General features: G+C 55.7%; 1 protein-coding gene across 1 annotated transcript in view; it reads left to right on the top strand.

Moving 5' to 3' along the window:
- Positions 1 to 15366, top strand: part of SDC3 (syndecan 3) — a 36447-nt gene that overhangs the window by 15983 nt on the left and 5098 nt on the right. The window contains exons 2-3 of the mRNA XM_069035950.1: positions 13080 to 13197; positions 13597 to 14219. Of these exons, the coding sequence (XP_068892051.1) occupies positions 13080 to 13197; positions 13597 to 14219 (741 nt within the window). The remainder of the gene's footprint in view (positions 1 to 13079; positions 13198 to 13596; positions 14220 to 15366) is intronic.

Here is a 15366-nt window from a genome sequence, read left to right as displayed (position 1 = left end):
TCCAACCCCAACACCTCCCACTGTCCCAGGCTGCTCCCAGCCCCAATGTCCAGCCTGGCCTTGGGCACTGCCAGCGATCCAGGGGCAGCCCCAGCTGCTCTGGCAATTCCATGCCAGCCCCTGCCCACCCTGCCAGGGAACAATTCCTTCCCAATATCCCATCCATCCTTGGCAGTGGGAAGCCATCCCATGAGAACAGGGGGAGCGCTCCCTGCTCTCGGTTGGGATCCCGGGGAAGATTCCCTTTGCTGGGAACCTCTCCCAGGTGCCACCTCGGCTCCTGGTGGCTCCGCGTCGCTGCCGTCACCGTCTGAGCGGTGCCGTAATTCCCTGTAATCCCTGGAAGCGGCTCCTGCCTCACCTGGTGTCCGGCACTCACCGGAGGGTCAGCGCCAGCACCGGGCCCGCAATCGGATTAGGGGATAAACGGAGGGGACAGGAGGGACAGAGGGACAGGAGGGACAGAGGGACAGGAGGGAGAGAGGGACAGGAGGGAGAGAGGGAACAGAGGGACAGAGGGACAGGATGGACAGAGGGACAGAGGGATGGAGGGACAGAGGGATAGGATGGACAGAGGGACAGAGGGATGGAGGGACAGAGGGATAGGATGGACAGAGGGACAGATGGACAGGAGGGAGAGAGGGACAGGATGGACAGAAGGACAGAGGGGACAGGATGGACAGAGGAACAGGAGGGACGGAGGAAGAGAGGGATAGGATGGACAGAGGGACAGGAGGGATGGAGGGACAGAGGGGCAGGAGGGACAGGATGGACAGAGGGATAGGATGGACAAGAGGGACAGACAGGATGGACAGAGGGGATGGAGGGGACAGAGGGACAGAGGGACAGGATGGACAGAGGGGATGGAGGGGACAGAAGGACAGAGAGACAGGACAGGACGGACAGAGGGGATGGAGGGGACAGAAGGACAGAGAGACAGAAGGACAGGATGGACAGAGGGACAAAGGGACAGAGGGACAGAAGGACAGGATGGACAGAGGGACCGAGGGAGCTGCTGGTGCCTGGCGCTGGGGAGCTGAGCCGGGGGGGTTTGGCCATCAGAGGTTGGGGTGCCCTGGGGGCCAGCGGTGCCACCCTGGGGGACAGGGTGGCCTTTGCCCGCCGGGGACGTTCCCGGTGTTCCGGGGCTGGTGACGGATGGCACTGGAGATGCTTTTTGTGGTGGGGGGAGCTCACGCCTGGCATCCAGAGGGAGGATTGTCCTGGAGGATTGTCCTGGGGGGTTCTCCTGGGGGGTTTCAGAACAATCCCCCCACGGATGTTGTACGGACAGGGAGCGTCACCCCAAACGGGACGTGACACCAGCGGGGCTGCTCCCTGCTTCTGCTGCCAGGTCCCGATGGGGTTTCGGGGCCGGGGAGAGCAGATCCATGAGCCCTTTTCAGACATTCCCACTCCCAGGCTGGGCTGGGACCCCAAATCCACATTTTGAGTGCAGCCCGGTGTGGAAAACGCTTTATTTTGGGATAATTGTAGGGGAGTGCAGGGGACAAAAAAAGCCCTTTATTTTGGGTAGTTTTAGGACAGCGCAGGGCACAGCGTCGCCTCCACCCCAAAAAGAGACGGATCTGTGCCCTGGGGTTTGTCCTGCCTGGTGTTCCCGCACCTCCCCCATCCTGGGATTGATGCTGCCTCCAAAACCCGGGAATGCCACGTGTGGGAACGAGTCCCAGAGGTCCGTGATAGGAGCTGCTAAAAATAGGGGATTTATCCACAGGCACGTGGATTGTGCTTTTTGGGAAGTGGGCGGAACGGAGCTGGGGTGGGCATGAGCTCTGGGTGCAACAGGGGGATTTTTGGGGGGGTTTTGAGGTTTTCGAGGCTTTTGGGGGTTTTGGCGTTTCTGGGGGGTTTTGAGGTTTTGGGGGTTTGGGGTTTTTTGGGGTTTTTGGGGATTTTGAGGTTTTTGGGGGTTTTGGGGTACTGATGTTTGTAGGGAAGAGCCGAGGAGATTCCCGCTCATTCCACAAGCGATTCCTGGTGAAGGTGGTGCAGAGGTGACACGGCCCAGCCGGGATTTGCTCTGTGACTCAGTTTCCCCTGGGTGACAAAGGGGTGCTGCCGAGGGTTAGAAATTCCTGGGAAAACCCTGTTGGTCAGACAGGGATTGCTCAGCCCCTCCAGCAGATCCCGCTGCCTCCCACCCCGGCCTGTGGGGATTTTGGCATTTCAGCCTCCCCAGGTTTTCTTACACCCTAAAATTCCATGAAATCCGGAGGCCCGAGGTTTCCTGCGCCCTCCCCCCGGCCTGCCGGGAGCCGGGCAGGGCTCTGGGTAATCCCTCCCTGTCACATCCCTAATCCTCGCCCTGTCCCTCGCTGAACTGGCACCGGCAGCTCGGGATGAGCCTGGCAGGGGCCGCTGCGGGATGAGAAGCGGTGCCAGCCCGGCTGCCAGGGCTGGAAGCGCCACCAGGATGAGAAAACGATCCTGGATTCAGAGAATCTGGGAGCCTGGACTGCTGGAGCATCCCCGGGCTCCAGGAAGGGCTTTGTCCCTGTGCGGTGACAGAGCCCTGGGACAGCAGAGTCTCCTCCCCTGGAGACATCCAGGGGCTGCAGGGACACAGTCCCGGGGGATGTCCCCAGGAGGGTGGGACTGGGGGACCTCCGGCTCCCTCCCAGCCTGTCCCAGTTTGTGTTTCCCGCCTGGAATTTGGGCGCTCAGGTCCGTGGGACCTCAGTCCCTTCCCCATCCCAACGTTTTGATCTCCATCCCCAGGCGATGGTGCCATTCCCGAGGCTGCCAGAGCTCCAGCGACGTTTGGGATGCACAGGGTGGGATTTTGGGGTGTCTGTGCGGGGCCAGGGGTTGGGATTGGGGATCCTTAGGGTCCTCCCAGCTCAGGATATTCTGTGATTCCATGAATCCCTGTCTGAGCATCCCAAAAACGTTGCTCAGCGCGGAGCAGCTTCCCTGGGTGTCCCACTGTCCCCACAGGCAGGAAAAGGCCCGAGGTGACCCGGACAGCCAAGGCAGAACCCGGACAGATCCCTCTGCTCACCGACCACATCCCACGGCATTCCCGGCATCATTCCCGGTGCCGGATGGGCTCCCACGATTTGTGGGAATATTTCAGGGGGAAACCACCACCACCACCCCTGCGAACGCCCCGGGAGAAAGGGGCAGGTTTTTAAGCCTAAATTCTGGCTTTTAATTAATTTCCTTTTCCAAACGAAGCAGCAGCCGGGTGAGCTGGGACCTCGGAGAAATCCGTGCTGCTGGGGGTGGTTTTTCCGTGCGGAACCGCGGCAGCCGGAGGATTTGAGGGGAGGCTGTGGGGAGAGGCCGGATCTTTTATTGGAGCAACGGCTGCGGTTGGGGGAAAAAAAGCTCCAAAGCAGATAAAGCTTTTGGGCTCCTTATTCAGGTCCTAAATAGCAACAGCTCAGGCGGATCCCCGGGTTTATTTTAATCAATTTTAGATCTGAAAGCAACAACAACAAAAAAAAGGAAACCAGCTGGTGAGCTGGAGGGGTTTTGGTTTTTTCCCTTTCTTGTTTTTTTTTTCCTTTTTTTCCTTTTTCTTTGTTTCGTTTGGATTGGATTTCCCGGCAGTCCCGTGTGGGGCTGGGTGGGCTGGGCAGGGCTGCCTCAGTCCCGGCCCCCCGGACACCCCGAATTTGGGGTTTTCTCACCCCTCCAGGAGAGGCTGCGCGAGGTGGAGGCCAGCACGGCTGGATCCTCTCCCAGATTGTTCCAGGCTCCGGGAAAACGCTGCCCAGCTGCTTTTCAGACTCAGTTTCCCCCCACCCCTCCCAGATGTCAGGGATGCTCCCACTCCTGCATGGACACGAACATGGGACTGTCCTGCTTTTGTGGGATTTTTTTTTTGGTTTTTGAGGTCTTTTTGATGTTTTTTTGTGGTTCTTTTGTGGGTTTTTTTTTGTTTTGCTTGGTTTGGGGTTTTTTTGCTTTTGTATTGGTTTTGTGGGTTTTTTGTTGGTTTTGTGGGTTTTTTTGTTTCTTTTTTTGTTTGTTTCTTTTTTTGTTTGTTTCTTTTTTTCTTTGCTTCTTTTTTTGTTGTTTTGGGTATTTTTGGTTTTGTTTTGGCTTTTTTAAAATTTTTTTCCCTGTCTGTTTGTTTGTTTGGGTTTTTTTTTTTGGTTTGTTTTCCTTTTTCTTTGGCTGGCTGGGTTTGTTTTTTTTTTTTTTAATCTCTGGCAGCGGCAAACTCGGAGAGAGCTCCATAAATATTCCATCAGCTCCTTCCAGCGCCGCCACCTTCCCACACCCCCCCGGCCACCGAGGGAAAACCTGGAAACGCTTCCCGCTCACCCCAAACCCCTCCAAATCCCCCATTCCCCTCCCAGGATCAGCGGGACCACGGGACGGGATCGCGCTTCCCTCATTTGTAGGGTTGGGAGCCTCGAGCGCTTTTATTTCCCGGGTAAGCCGAGCTCTGCAGGGCTGGGCTTTGTAACCGGAGCTGGGCCAGGCTCAGGTCAGCGCTCCGAGCTGAGCCCGGACTTTTCCTTTCATCTGGAAACCTGAGCGCTTCCAGGCGGGGATCCCTCGGGAATCTGAGCTGGAATGACCCCGGGGCTGGGGGCTGCAATAAATAACACTGAAAAATCGAGATTTTCGCTTCCCCTGAGTTAAATTATAGGCAAAATAAATAAATAAATAAAAAGGGAAAAGGATGGAAAAATATGGATGAAGACGTGGCTGGGATCCGTGGAGGAACAGATCGAGAGGCCTGGAGTGGAATTTTTTGGGAAGTTTGGCGACAAAAAGCGGCGGCTCGTGGCCCAAAAAACAAATTTTCAAGGAAAATTCACCTTTAAAATCAAAATATTCAGGGGATGCAACCGCCAGGAATCTTTATTGAGAACTCTCCAGGCCCAGGGAAAGAATTCCAACAAAAACGGGGAATTATTTCTGAGAAAGGAATATTTGGGTGGTAACTGAGAAATGGGTTCATTGGAATGGAAATGTGGGATTTTAATGGGTAAATTCCCTGTCGTGGCCTCAACTCACACGGGATAAAAAGAAAAAATGGGCTCCTCTTGGAAAAAAAGGGGGGGAAAGGGGCAAAAAGGGTGGGAAAGGGGCAAAAAAAGGGGGGAAAGGGGCAAAAAAGGGGAAAAGGAGGATAAAGAGAGACCCTGTGTCCTGCACAGAGGAAGAATTCCTGGTTTTTAATACTTCAAATCATGGTGGGAAGTTTATTCCAGACAATTCCAGCTGTCCCAGCACTCCCAGGACATCAAAAACCCCTGGAATTTTCACAAATTCTGGAGCCACGCTGTGCAGGGAAAAGGGTTTTGGGTTTGGGTTTTATTTGGTTTTTATTTTGGTGGTATTTTTTAGGGATTTTTGTGGGGTTTTTTGGGTTGTTTTGGTTTGGTTTTTGTTTTTTGGTTTGTTTTTTTTTTTTTTTTTTTTTTTTTTTACGGTTTCTTGGGATTTTTTGGGTGGGGTTTTTGGTGGGTATTATTTTGGTTTTTTGGGGCGTGTTTTTTTGGCTGTGGTTGTTTTGGTTTTGTGGGGGTTTTTTTGTTTGTTTTTTTAGTTTGTTTTGTGGTTTTTGTTGGTTTTAGTTTTCTTTTAATTTCATTTTTATTTGCCTTTATCCCCCATCAGCTCGGAGTCCCGAACACCCCACGGCAAGATGGGGCTGTGTTTGTTTTCAAATTTAATTTTAATTTGCGTTTACGCCCAGCTTTGTGCTGAGCCCCTCTGGGCGGGCTGGAGCCGTGGGGGCTTTTTTATTTCAATTTTCATTTTTATTTGCCTTTATCCCGCTTTTTGTGCTGAGGGCGAGGTGGGGCTGCCAAAGGAGGACTGATTCCATTTCCAGCTGAATAATTCCAGCTGAGGGCAGATAAATCCAGGTTTGGATCTCTTTGTGCACGGACCAGAAAGAGAAAATTCCATTTTTTTCCCTTAATTTGAGCTCCAGGGGGAGTGGGAAACCCTGACCTGCTCCCGAGCACCTCTGAGGGTGGATTTTCCAGCTGGAAAATGCAGGTTAAAGGAATTTTGTGCTGCTGGAACACGGAGAAACCGGGAATTCCAAGCGGGGAGGGAGCGGGATTGGGTTTCCCCCACTCTGGCGGAGAACAAGGGCACCACTGTCCAGGGCATCCAACCATCCCTGCTCCGGTTTTTCCTTCCTTTTTCCTGCTGCTGGGGTTGGAAGGGAAAACTGAGCCCGGAGAGAGGATTTTTCCATGGAGTTCCTTGGCATTGGTGTTTCCCTGGCTGTAGGAGGGGAAAAAATGGGATCCTCTTGGCAAAAATGGTGGAGAATGGGCAAAAAAGTGGTGGAAAGGAGCAAAAAGTGGTGGGAAATGGGCAAAAAACGGTGGAAAAGGGGCAAAAAGTGGTGGGGAATGGGGGGAAATGGTGGAAAGGGGGGGAAATGGTGGAAAACAGGCAAAAAGTGGTGGAGAATGGGCAAAAAATGGTGGGAAATGGACAAATAATGGTGGAAAGGGGCAAAAAGTGGTGGAAAAGGGCAAAAAATGGTGGAGAATGGGCAAAAATGGTGGAAAATGGACAAATAATGGTGGAAAGGGGCAAAAAGTGGTGGAAAAGGGCAAAAATGGTAGAAAATGGACAAATAATAGTGGAAAATGGACAAAAATGGTGGAAAATGGACAAATAATGGTGGAAAGGGGCAAAAAGTGGTGGAAAATGGGCAAAAATGGTGTAAAGGGGCAAAAAATGGTGGAAAATGGACAAAAATGGTGGAGAATGGGCAAAAATGGTGGAAAATGGGCAAAAAATGGTGGAGAATGGGGGGAAGTGGTGGAAAGGGGGGAAATGGTGGAAAAGGGCAAAAAGTGGTGGAAAATGGACAAATAATGGTGGAAAAGGGACAAATAATGGTGGGAAATGGGCAAAAATGGTGAAGAATGGGCAAAACTGGTGGAAAGTGGGCAAAAATGATGGAAAATGGGCAAAAAGTGGTGGAAAACAGGCAAATAATGGTGGAAAATGGGCAAAAATGGTGAAAAGGGGCAAAAAATGGAGGCAAAAATGGTGGAAAGGGGGCAAAAATGGTGGAAAAGGGGCTAAAAACGCTCCTTCCCGACGCGAGGCTGGGAGAGGGAATATTTCCCGTCCCTCGGGAGCTGCTGGAAGCGCAGGGGTGCTCTGGGGTGACCCGAGCTGTGTAATCAGCCCAACCATCTGTCCGGAGATTTGGGCGCTCCCAGGAGCTGCAGCTGTCACCAAAAGCCTCCCGGATCTCAGCGGGGCTGGGTTTGGGAGGCTGCAATTCCCGGGATCCATCCCGAGGGATCGGCTGCTCCTCGGGGATGGAGGAAAAACCCTCAGGAGGGCAAATGTTCATTTTCACCTTCCTGTGATGGGCAGGGGGGTGTCTGAAAATGTCCCGAAAAATGGGAATAATTCGTTCAGATCCCAGAAAAATCCTCTCAGGGCTAATTTTGGGATTAATCAGGATACAGGAGGCTGCTCCCCAGCAAGTTCTTCCCCACAGCTCCTCCTCCTCAGGTTCATTTTATGGGATAATAAATTTTTCTGGGTGTGCAAAACTTCCCATGGAGCCCCTCAGGTGCGGCTTAAAAGCTCTGGGATTTGGGGGATTTTTGGTTTCTGGTTTTGGGGCTTTCAGGTGCAAATTTCAGGGGGTTTCTTCCCACTCAGGAGGGCTGGGAATGAGTTTTTTTTTCCTCTGTCTCTTTGCTGGGAAGAGCCAAGAGGTTCTGGAGCCTGGAATTGAGGGGATGCAAGAAAAATGAGAAATAAAGATTAAAAAAAAGGGGAGAATCGGGAAAAAACCAATTGAAAAAAAGGAAACAGGTGCACATCCAATCCCAGGGATATCTGGGGGAAAGGGAGAGCAGGGAAATGTGGAGGAGATGTGGATGTCCCTGGGAAAACTGTCCCCAGCACTTTTGGGATGGGAGAGGAGCCGCTCCCTGTTCCTGGATTATTTGCGGATCTTTTACAGGTAAACTGAGCCATGGGGTGATTTCTTTCCCCCCCAGCCGTGTCCAGAGCTCCCTCTGAACTCTGAATTCCAAAAAATTCAATTAAAAAAATGACTCAAAAGATGTTTTTCTTGGCCAAACTCCTTCTCCACAGCCCAGGTAGGGAGCACAGGACGGGATTCCCTCGGCGGGGTGGGGTGAGCGCTCCTGGAGGAGCTGGAAGCAAAACAGGGAATGTGGGAATCCCAAAATCCCAACCAGCAGTGGCTTGGAGCTGTCAGAAGGTGTCCAGCAGTCAGAGCCCATCCCTGTGCCAAGCGCTCCCGGAAAACAAGAGGAGCTATAGAAAAAAATTCCTATTTTGGAGTTCTTTGGGAAGCGGAGACGGGGGGAGCTGAGGGAGCTCTGGGATGAGCCTGGTGGAAGGTGAGAAAAGCCCGGGCTGGTTTTTCGTGTTAAACTGCAATAGGATTATGGAGCAGAGCAAATTAAATCAATTCCTTAATGAGGGAGGGGTGGAATTCCAGCTGGGATGGCGGCTGGGAGAGCCGGGAAGGAGGCAGTGGATGGAACAGGGGCAGGACTGGGTGGAGCCGGCGGTGGGAGCCTCCCGGGGATGGGGTCTGGGGGCTGCGGGCAGCCTACGGGCAGGGCTGGATTCTCCGGGGTCGGCTGCGGCGGCGTGGCAATGAACAATCCCATGGGAATTAACGGGCAGGGAGCTGGGAATCCTCGGGGTGGGGAAGGATGGGCCTGGCCAGAGCGGGGCAGAGCTGGGGGTGCCTCTGCCCAAGATCTGCCCATCCCGGCCTGGGATCCAGCTGGGTCTGTCCATCCCTGTCTCCAGATTCCCCCGGGGATTAACAGGATGCTCTCCATAGGGGGATCAAGGAGTCCAAAGGTTTGGGGTGTCCTGGCCAGGTAGAGCAGGGACTGCAGTGGGGCAGAGCTGGGGGTGCCCCATCCCAAACTCTGCCCGTCCCTGCCTGGGACCAGGCTGGATTTGTCCATCCCGTCTGTTGTCCCCATGGATCAGCGGGATGCTCCCACAGGAGGACGGAGAATGCCGGAGGTTTGGGATGTCGTGGCCAGGTAGAGCAGCGGGGTAGAGGTGAGGGGCTGGATACGATTCACGTCAGGAAATTCCTGATTTTTCCTGCCAGCCCCGGCTCGGGGATGTTTACTGTGGAGTGGGGTGGGATCTGGCACTGATCCATGGGAGAACTGGGATGAAAAATGGCAATCCAGGGAGGAGGAGGAAGAGATGGAGCTTGATCCGGAGTACCCAGACCTGGAATTTCGCTCTGTTCCCTGAGGGATGATGCAGCTCGGGAGCATCCATGTCCCTTTCTGGGATGTGCCTGGCTCCTCTCGCTGGCAGTGGAGAATCCATAGGAATCCGGGATAATTGCAGCTCCTCTGTCGACGTTAATGATTATTTTCCTTGAAGAGAATAAGTGGCCAATTAAATCCAAACGCGCCGGGCTTTGGGCAGCTCTTAATTGGGAATTTAATTAAAGCAAGGAACAAAGAAGGGACACAAACCAAGGGGCTGGTGCTGGCTGAGCTCATGTCACATTTTGGGAGTGGGATCTCCACTGGGATGAGCATCCACGCCCCTTTTCCAAAATCCTGCATCCCAAATTCCAGCTCATCCTCTGGGTTTTGCCTTGGGAATCTCCATCCCAAGCAGCTCTGGTGGTCCTGGATCCCAGGGTGGTCTTTTCCCAGATTCCTGCCCAGAGCAGCTTTCCAGCAGATTTATTTTTAACTCCCAGCCTTGGATCGGGGAGTGGAAATTCAGCGATGTTTTGGAGTGGGAAAAGAATCGTGGAGTCTTTTAAGGTCCAGAAATGTTTTCGATCCAGCTTTTTGTGCAAGGCCTTGTTATTCCAGCTGTTTATAGGATCCCTAAGCCATATGCTGGGATGAGTTATTGAGGTTTTCCATAAAAAGCACCAGAAAAGGACTTCTGAGGGGTGAACAATTGAAAATATCCCATGGAAAATATGGAAAGAATCAACATTTCCCTATGATGTGTTCTCAGTGTGGAAGTGTCTTCCTGGAGAAAGAATCTTTGTGCTCCTGATGCATTCCTGCCCTGGCTGTGTCATTCCAAGTTTTCCAACGTGCCCAGACCCAGCATTTCCCTGGCAGGAGCAGCCTGGGGTGCTGTTGATCCATTGGCTCCATCCTGGCTGGGTCGTTCTCCTTCCACCCCATCCTCTCCCGGTGGCACTTGGAGTTGCTGGAATGGGATTTGGGCTTCCCAGAGTTTCTCTGGATCTGGACTTCCCAGAGCTCTCTGGGGCTGGAATCCAAACAGATTTTGGCTTTTTGGTTTTGCTGTTCATTTTGGAAGCGGGATGGGCAGGGAATGGGATGCGGAGATGGGAACCTGGACCTGGCACCACGGGATGGGGATCTGTGGGATGGGAAATGGGTCCTTGCACCCCGTGCATGGCCCTGTCCCGCTCTCCAGGTGCTTTCACCCTGATTCCATCTCCCTTCCCCTCTTTCCCCGTTGGGATGTGGAGCCGGCTGCTTCCCTGTGTCCCTGCTGACCCCCCCTTTCCCTGCCTTGGCCCCAGCCCACATCCCAGATATTCCAGAGGCTGCTGGATGGGCGCAGACCTTCCTATCACGGGACAAAATCGCCTCCATCCCCAGCTCGCCCTTCCAGGTCTTCTCCCAGCAGGAAGCTCCTCATCTCCAACCCCTGGTGGTCCCAGGGGCTGTGGGATGAGTGGGTTCCTCAGGATGCCAGGGCTTGGAATCAGGGCTGGGCTTGGAATGGGATTGTGGAATTCCGTGTTTTCCTGGGATTCATCACCCTGGAGGTGCTCGTGGATGCTGCCAGTGAACCTGGCACGTGCCAAGGAAAGGACTTGGCCACCTGGATTTGTCGCCTCAGCTGGAGCTGCAGGCACAACCCAAACCTGGCTCCCAGCTGCCTCAGGAAGCGCCACATTCCAGAGCCGAATCCTGATTTCCTTTCTGATTCCCTCAAGGAAAAAACTGCCGAGCTTCTGCTGGCAGCCAGGAGGGCTGGAACAGCCCCGGCCTGGGGTGTCCCTGTCACCTCCCGCCTGGAGCAGATCCCTCCCAGTCAGGGCTGCTCCCTGAGCTGGGGGTGCTGCTCCCACCCTCCTCAAAATCCATGGATGGATACCTGGAACTGACTCGGGATTCTCCCCCAGCCTGGATTCTCCCCCAGGAGCTGGAGCTGCCTCCTCCCCCCTGTCCCCCACCTTATCCCAGCCCACAGCTGTGTTCCCCTGTCCCCACCCTGGGAATGAGCCCCATCCCTGGACTGGAGCTGGAGGAGATGGAAGGAGCCCCCATCCCCGGGTTTGAGCTGCAGGACACCACCCATGGCTCCAGCGGGATGCGTCGCCATGGAGGAGGTGTTGCCATGGCGATCGTTGCCGTGGCGATGGCGACCGGGCGCAGCAGGGCCTGAGAGCATCCCGGGGAGGTTCCCGGCCTCTCCCGGTGCTCCAAGATGGATAGATTTCCCCTGCTTCCCTCCTCCCGAGGCGAAACACTCGGCACTGAGAGCTTTTACCATGGCAGTGTGTTTTGGGTTCTGGTTTGGGGCAGATTTAGGGAATTTTAATGGAAAATGCCCTCAATAAATGAAACACCCTGATCCTCCCCGCCTGGGGAAGGAGGGATGGACAGGGAATTTGGGAAGCCCCGAACCAGCCAGTCCCTGTCCCCCAGGGTGTGTTCAGAGATGCAGAGGCGTCTGTAGGAACATCCTTGTGCCACACGTGGCGCTTCCATTCCCATTCCCTGCTCCAAGCCTGGAGCCAGGAGTCTGGAACGGCCTCATCTGGTTCCAATTTCAGGAGGAGCAGAGGGAGCAGGGCCATGTGGCTCCCATCAGGGAGAGGCTCTGCAGGTCACACAGGGAGAATCCCACCCTCGGGAATGGGGATGGGCTGGGGAGCCCCGGGCTCTCCTCATTTCCTGGGGAGCCTTGATGTTTTTGGTGTGAAAACATCAAAGGGCAAATGAGAGTGATTCCAAATATTTCTTCCTGCATCCCCTCAATCCTTGGGTTTTTTCCTTGCCTTCCCATTAGTTTTGGTGGCCTGCCTCATACCAGAGGGCCGTGAGGTTCCCAAATCCCCGCGGATTTATTCTGCCGGATCACCAGCTCCAGCGAGCTGCTGGTGAGCGGCGTCTGGGAATCCAGGACGGTGCCTCAGCTGTGGGGCAAAGGCTGAATATTCCCAGAGATTTGGGCAGCACGTGGGGTGTTGGAGACCGGCAGGATACATCCAGCGGCTGCTGGGAAGAGCTGGAGCAGCTCCAGCCAGACACAGCTCAGACACTCAAAAACCCCACTCCCCCTGCCCTTCCCAAGCCGATGGATTCTCTCTCCTGATGGGAGAAGGGATGTGAGGACAAAACACAAGTTAAATCCCACATTTCTCTGTCTGACTGTCCAAAACTCCGTTCTGCTCCAAGCTGCAGCGAAAACAAAGAAACCCCGAGCTGTTTTCGGGAGGTAAAACGCGACAGGGACCCTTCAAGGCCTTGATTTGAAACTGAAGCTCGAACCCGGCTCGTTACATCTCGAAACATCCGCTGCGATCTCGCCGATCAAAGCCGCCTTGTTTGCCTTGTAATGAGGTGCCAAAGCGTTTCCTTGCAACACCGACAGGAGACACTTTGATCTGAAAACGAGATGTTTAAGAGCCGTGCTAGCGAGGGCTCCCCGCGATTTCGCAGCTCTGGGAAGCAGGGGAATATTTGAAGTCTGGCGTTGTTTCCTCTCGAGGCTTCCCAGGCTGTGGCAGCTGATGAGGTGTTGCTGTCACACCGGAGCCAGGAAAAACAGCAGGGAAATCATCCCCAGCCAGCTGGAGAACCAAACTGAGCCTTGTTCTGACAGCTTGCAGAGGGAGTTGTTGGGTTTTCCCAAAAAGAGGGCTTTTTGCCCATGGGAAATGTTGGAGTCGATGTGAGCTCGCTCTGAGCTGTTTTGGGGGAAAACACCGTGATTCTGGGTGGTTCAGCTGGAGGTTGTTGGTGCTGCCGCTGCCTTGGTCTGGCTTTTCCTGTGCCTCGTCCCACGAGGGGGGTCTGGGGTGTCGCCTCAGTGGGGCTGGAGCCGCTCACGTGTCCCTCCGGTCGCAGGCTCAGCGCTGGCGCAATGAGAACTACGAGCGGCCCGTGGACCTGGAGGGCTCCGGGGACGACGATCCCTTCGGAGAAGATGAGCTGGACGACGTCTACTCCGGCTCTGGCTCGGGCTGTGAGTAACTGGGGGGGGTCCTGGGGAGGGTCCCTGGCTGGCTGTGGGGTTTTGGGGTTCCTGAGAAGGGTTGCTGGATGGGTGTGGGGTTGGGGGGCTGCAGAGGGGATGTGAGGGAGGGAATTGCCCTTTATCCATCTCTGGAGTTGTCCTCTGAGACAAAAGCACCGGGAGCTGTCCCAAAGGTTGGGCTCCAGTGCCTCCATGTCCCAGTTCAGCCTCTGGCCCTACTGGGCAGGACCAGCCCTTCCACAGACCCCAGAGAGGGCTTTGGCCAACACACGGGGCCAGCCCTTGGTTTCTGCCAAGCCTGGAGCCATCCATGCTCCCGGATTTTGGGCTGACGTCAGGGAAATTCATCAGCAGCGGTTTCACTTCTCCCTTGTCTCCCCATTTCAGATTTTGAGCCGGAGCTGGGGCTGGACACGGCCGTGAGCCTGACCACGGACACGCTGGTGACGCTGCCCACCACAGCGGCCGTGCTGCCCGTCACGGCCGCCCAGCCTGTGGCAACGCCGCTGGAGCCGTCCCCCACGCCCCAGGACACCACCCCCGGGCAGGCAACCAGCGCCTTCCTCATCCCCAGGACCACGGAGGCACCAGTGGTGCCCAGCTGGAAAGTGACCACCACCAGCACCACAGCCAGCGAGTCCCCGACCACCACGGCCACCACCACCACCACCTCGGCCACCACCACCATCGCTACCACCACCACCTCGGCCACCACGACCACCAGCAGCACCACGGTGGCCACAGCTAAACCCACCACCATCCGGAGGTTCCTGCCCCCCTTGGCCACCAAGGCGGCCACCACCCGGGCCACCACCCTGGAGACACCCACCACGCCTGTCCCCGAAAGCAGCACCCCGACAGAGGTGGCCACGTCACGCCTTGTCCCCAGCAGCACGGCCAGGCCCAGGGCCCTGCCAAAGCCCAGCACCTCGAGGACTGCAGAGCTCCCCGAGAAAAGCACGGCCCTGCCGCCCGCTGCCACCACGCTGCCGCCCACAGAGGCCCCCCAGGTAGGAGCCGGAGCCCTTCTCACCTGCAGGGGCTCCTGGGCTCCGTGGGAAGCCAAGTGGAGGCCACGGGAAGCCTTTGGTGTCCATCTGTCCTTGGCCACGGGAAGCCTTTGGTGTCCATCCGTCCTTGGCCAGTGGCTCTGAGGGATGTTGAGGCAGGCTGGGCTCTTCCAGAGTGGAAATCTGGGAGCTGGGAAGGAGATGGAAGTGGGGGTTTAGCCGGGGCACCGGGACGAGCTCATGGGGACACGCAGGATGTGCCACAAATGCCAGTGACACCGGCACTGCCTTGTCCAGAGCGGCTTCCCCTGGCAGGAGGGGAGCGGTGCCACATCCCACGGGGACACCGCGGCTTTCCTCGGGGTTTGGTGTCTTTCCTCGGGGTTTGGTGTCATTCCTTGGCGTTTGGTGTCTTTCCTCGGGGTTTGGTGTCTTTCCTCGGGGTTTGGTGTAATCTCCCAGCTCCCAGCCCTTGCCGGGAGTCCCAAACGCTCCTCAATTATGGCTTGATGGCACATTTCCAGCCCGTCAGGTGTCCTGAGCAGGGATTTCATCTCCATCTCGAGCTCAGAGCCCCTCGGGGGCACTTTGCAGCCGCTTTGAGTGAAAGGTGGAGTGATTTGTCTAAACTGCTCCCTCTTTTCCGCCTGCAAATGCACGCTCAGAGCGCTCGGGGCTCTCGCTGACCTCCAATTAATCCCTGTCACAAACGCGGCCGCTGTGGGAAGCGCTGAGCCGTGTGCTGGCCCCGGGGCAGCGGGACATGGAGAGGGCTCCCACCCCCACCCCAGCTCCCGGCCCATCCTGACCCCCCACTCATCCCAAACCCTCACCCATCCTGACCCCCGGCTCATCCCGAATCCTGGCTCATCCTGACCCCCCACTCATCCCAAACCCTGGCCCATCCCGAACCCCGGTTCATCCCAAACCCTCACCCATCCTGACCTCCCGCTCATCCCAAACCCTGGCCCATCCCGAACCCCGGCTCATCCCAAACCCTCGCCCATCCTGACCCCCGGCTCATCCCGAATCCTGGCCCATCCTGACCCCTGGCTCATCCCGAATCCTGCTTTGCGACCGAGGCAGGCGGGGAAGGAGCCATTGGCCCCACCAGGGAGGGATCCCAGGGACGTTTGCCTTGGGGATG

The sequence above is a fragment of the Aphelocoma coerulescens genome, chromosome 23 (assembly GCF_041296385.1).
Source record: "Aphelocoma coerulescens isolate FSJ_1873_10779 chromosome 23, UR_Acoe_1.0, whole genome shotgun sequence".
Lineage (NCBI taxonomy): Eukaryota > Metazoa > Chordata > Aves > Passeriformes > Corvidae > Aphelocoma > Aphelocoma coerulescens.
The sequence above is the reverse complement of the archived record's forward strand: the minus strand, read 5'-3'. Positions and strand labels throughout refer to the sequence as shown.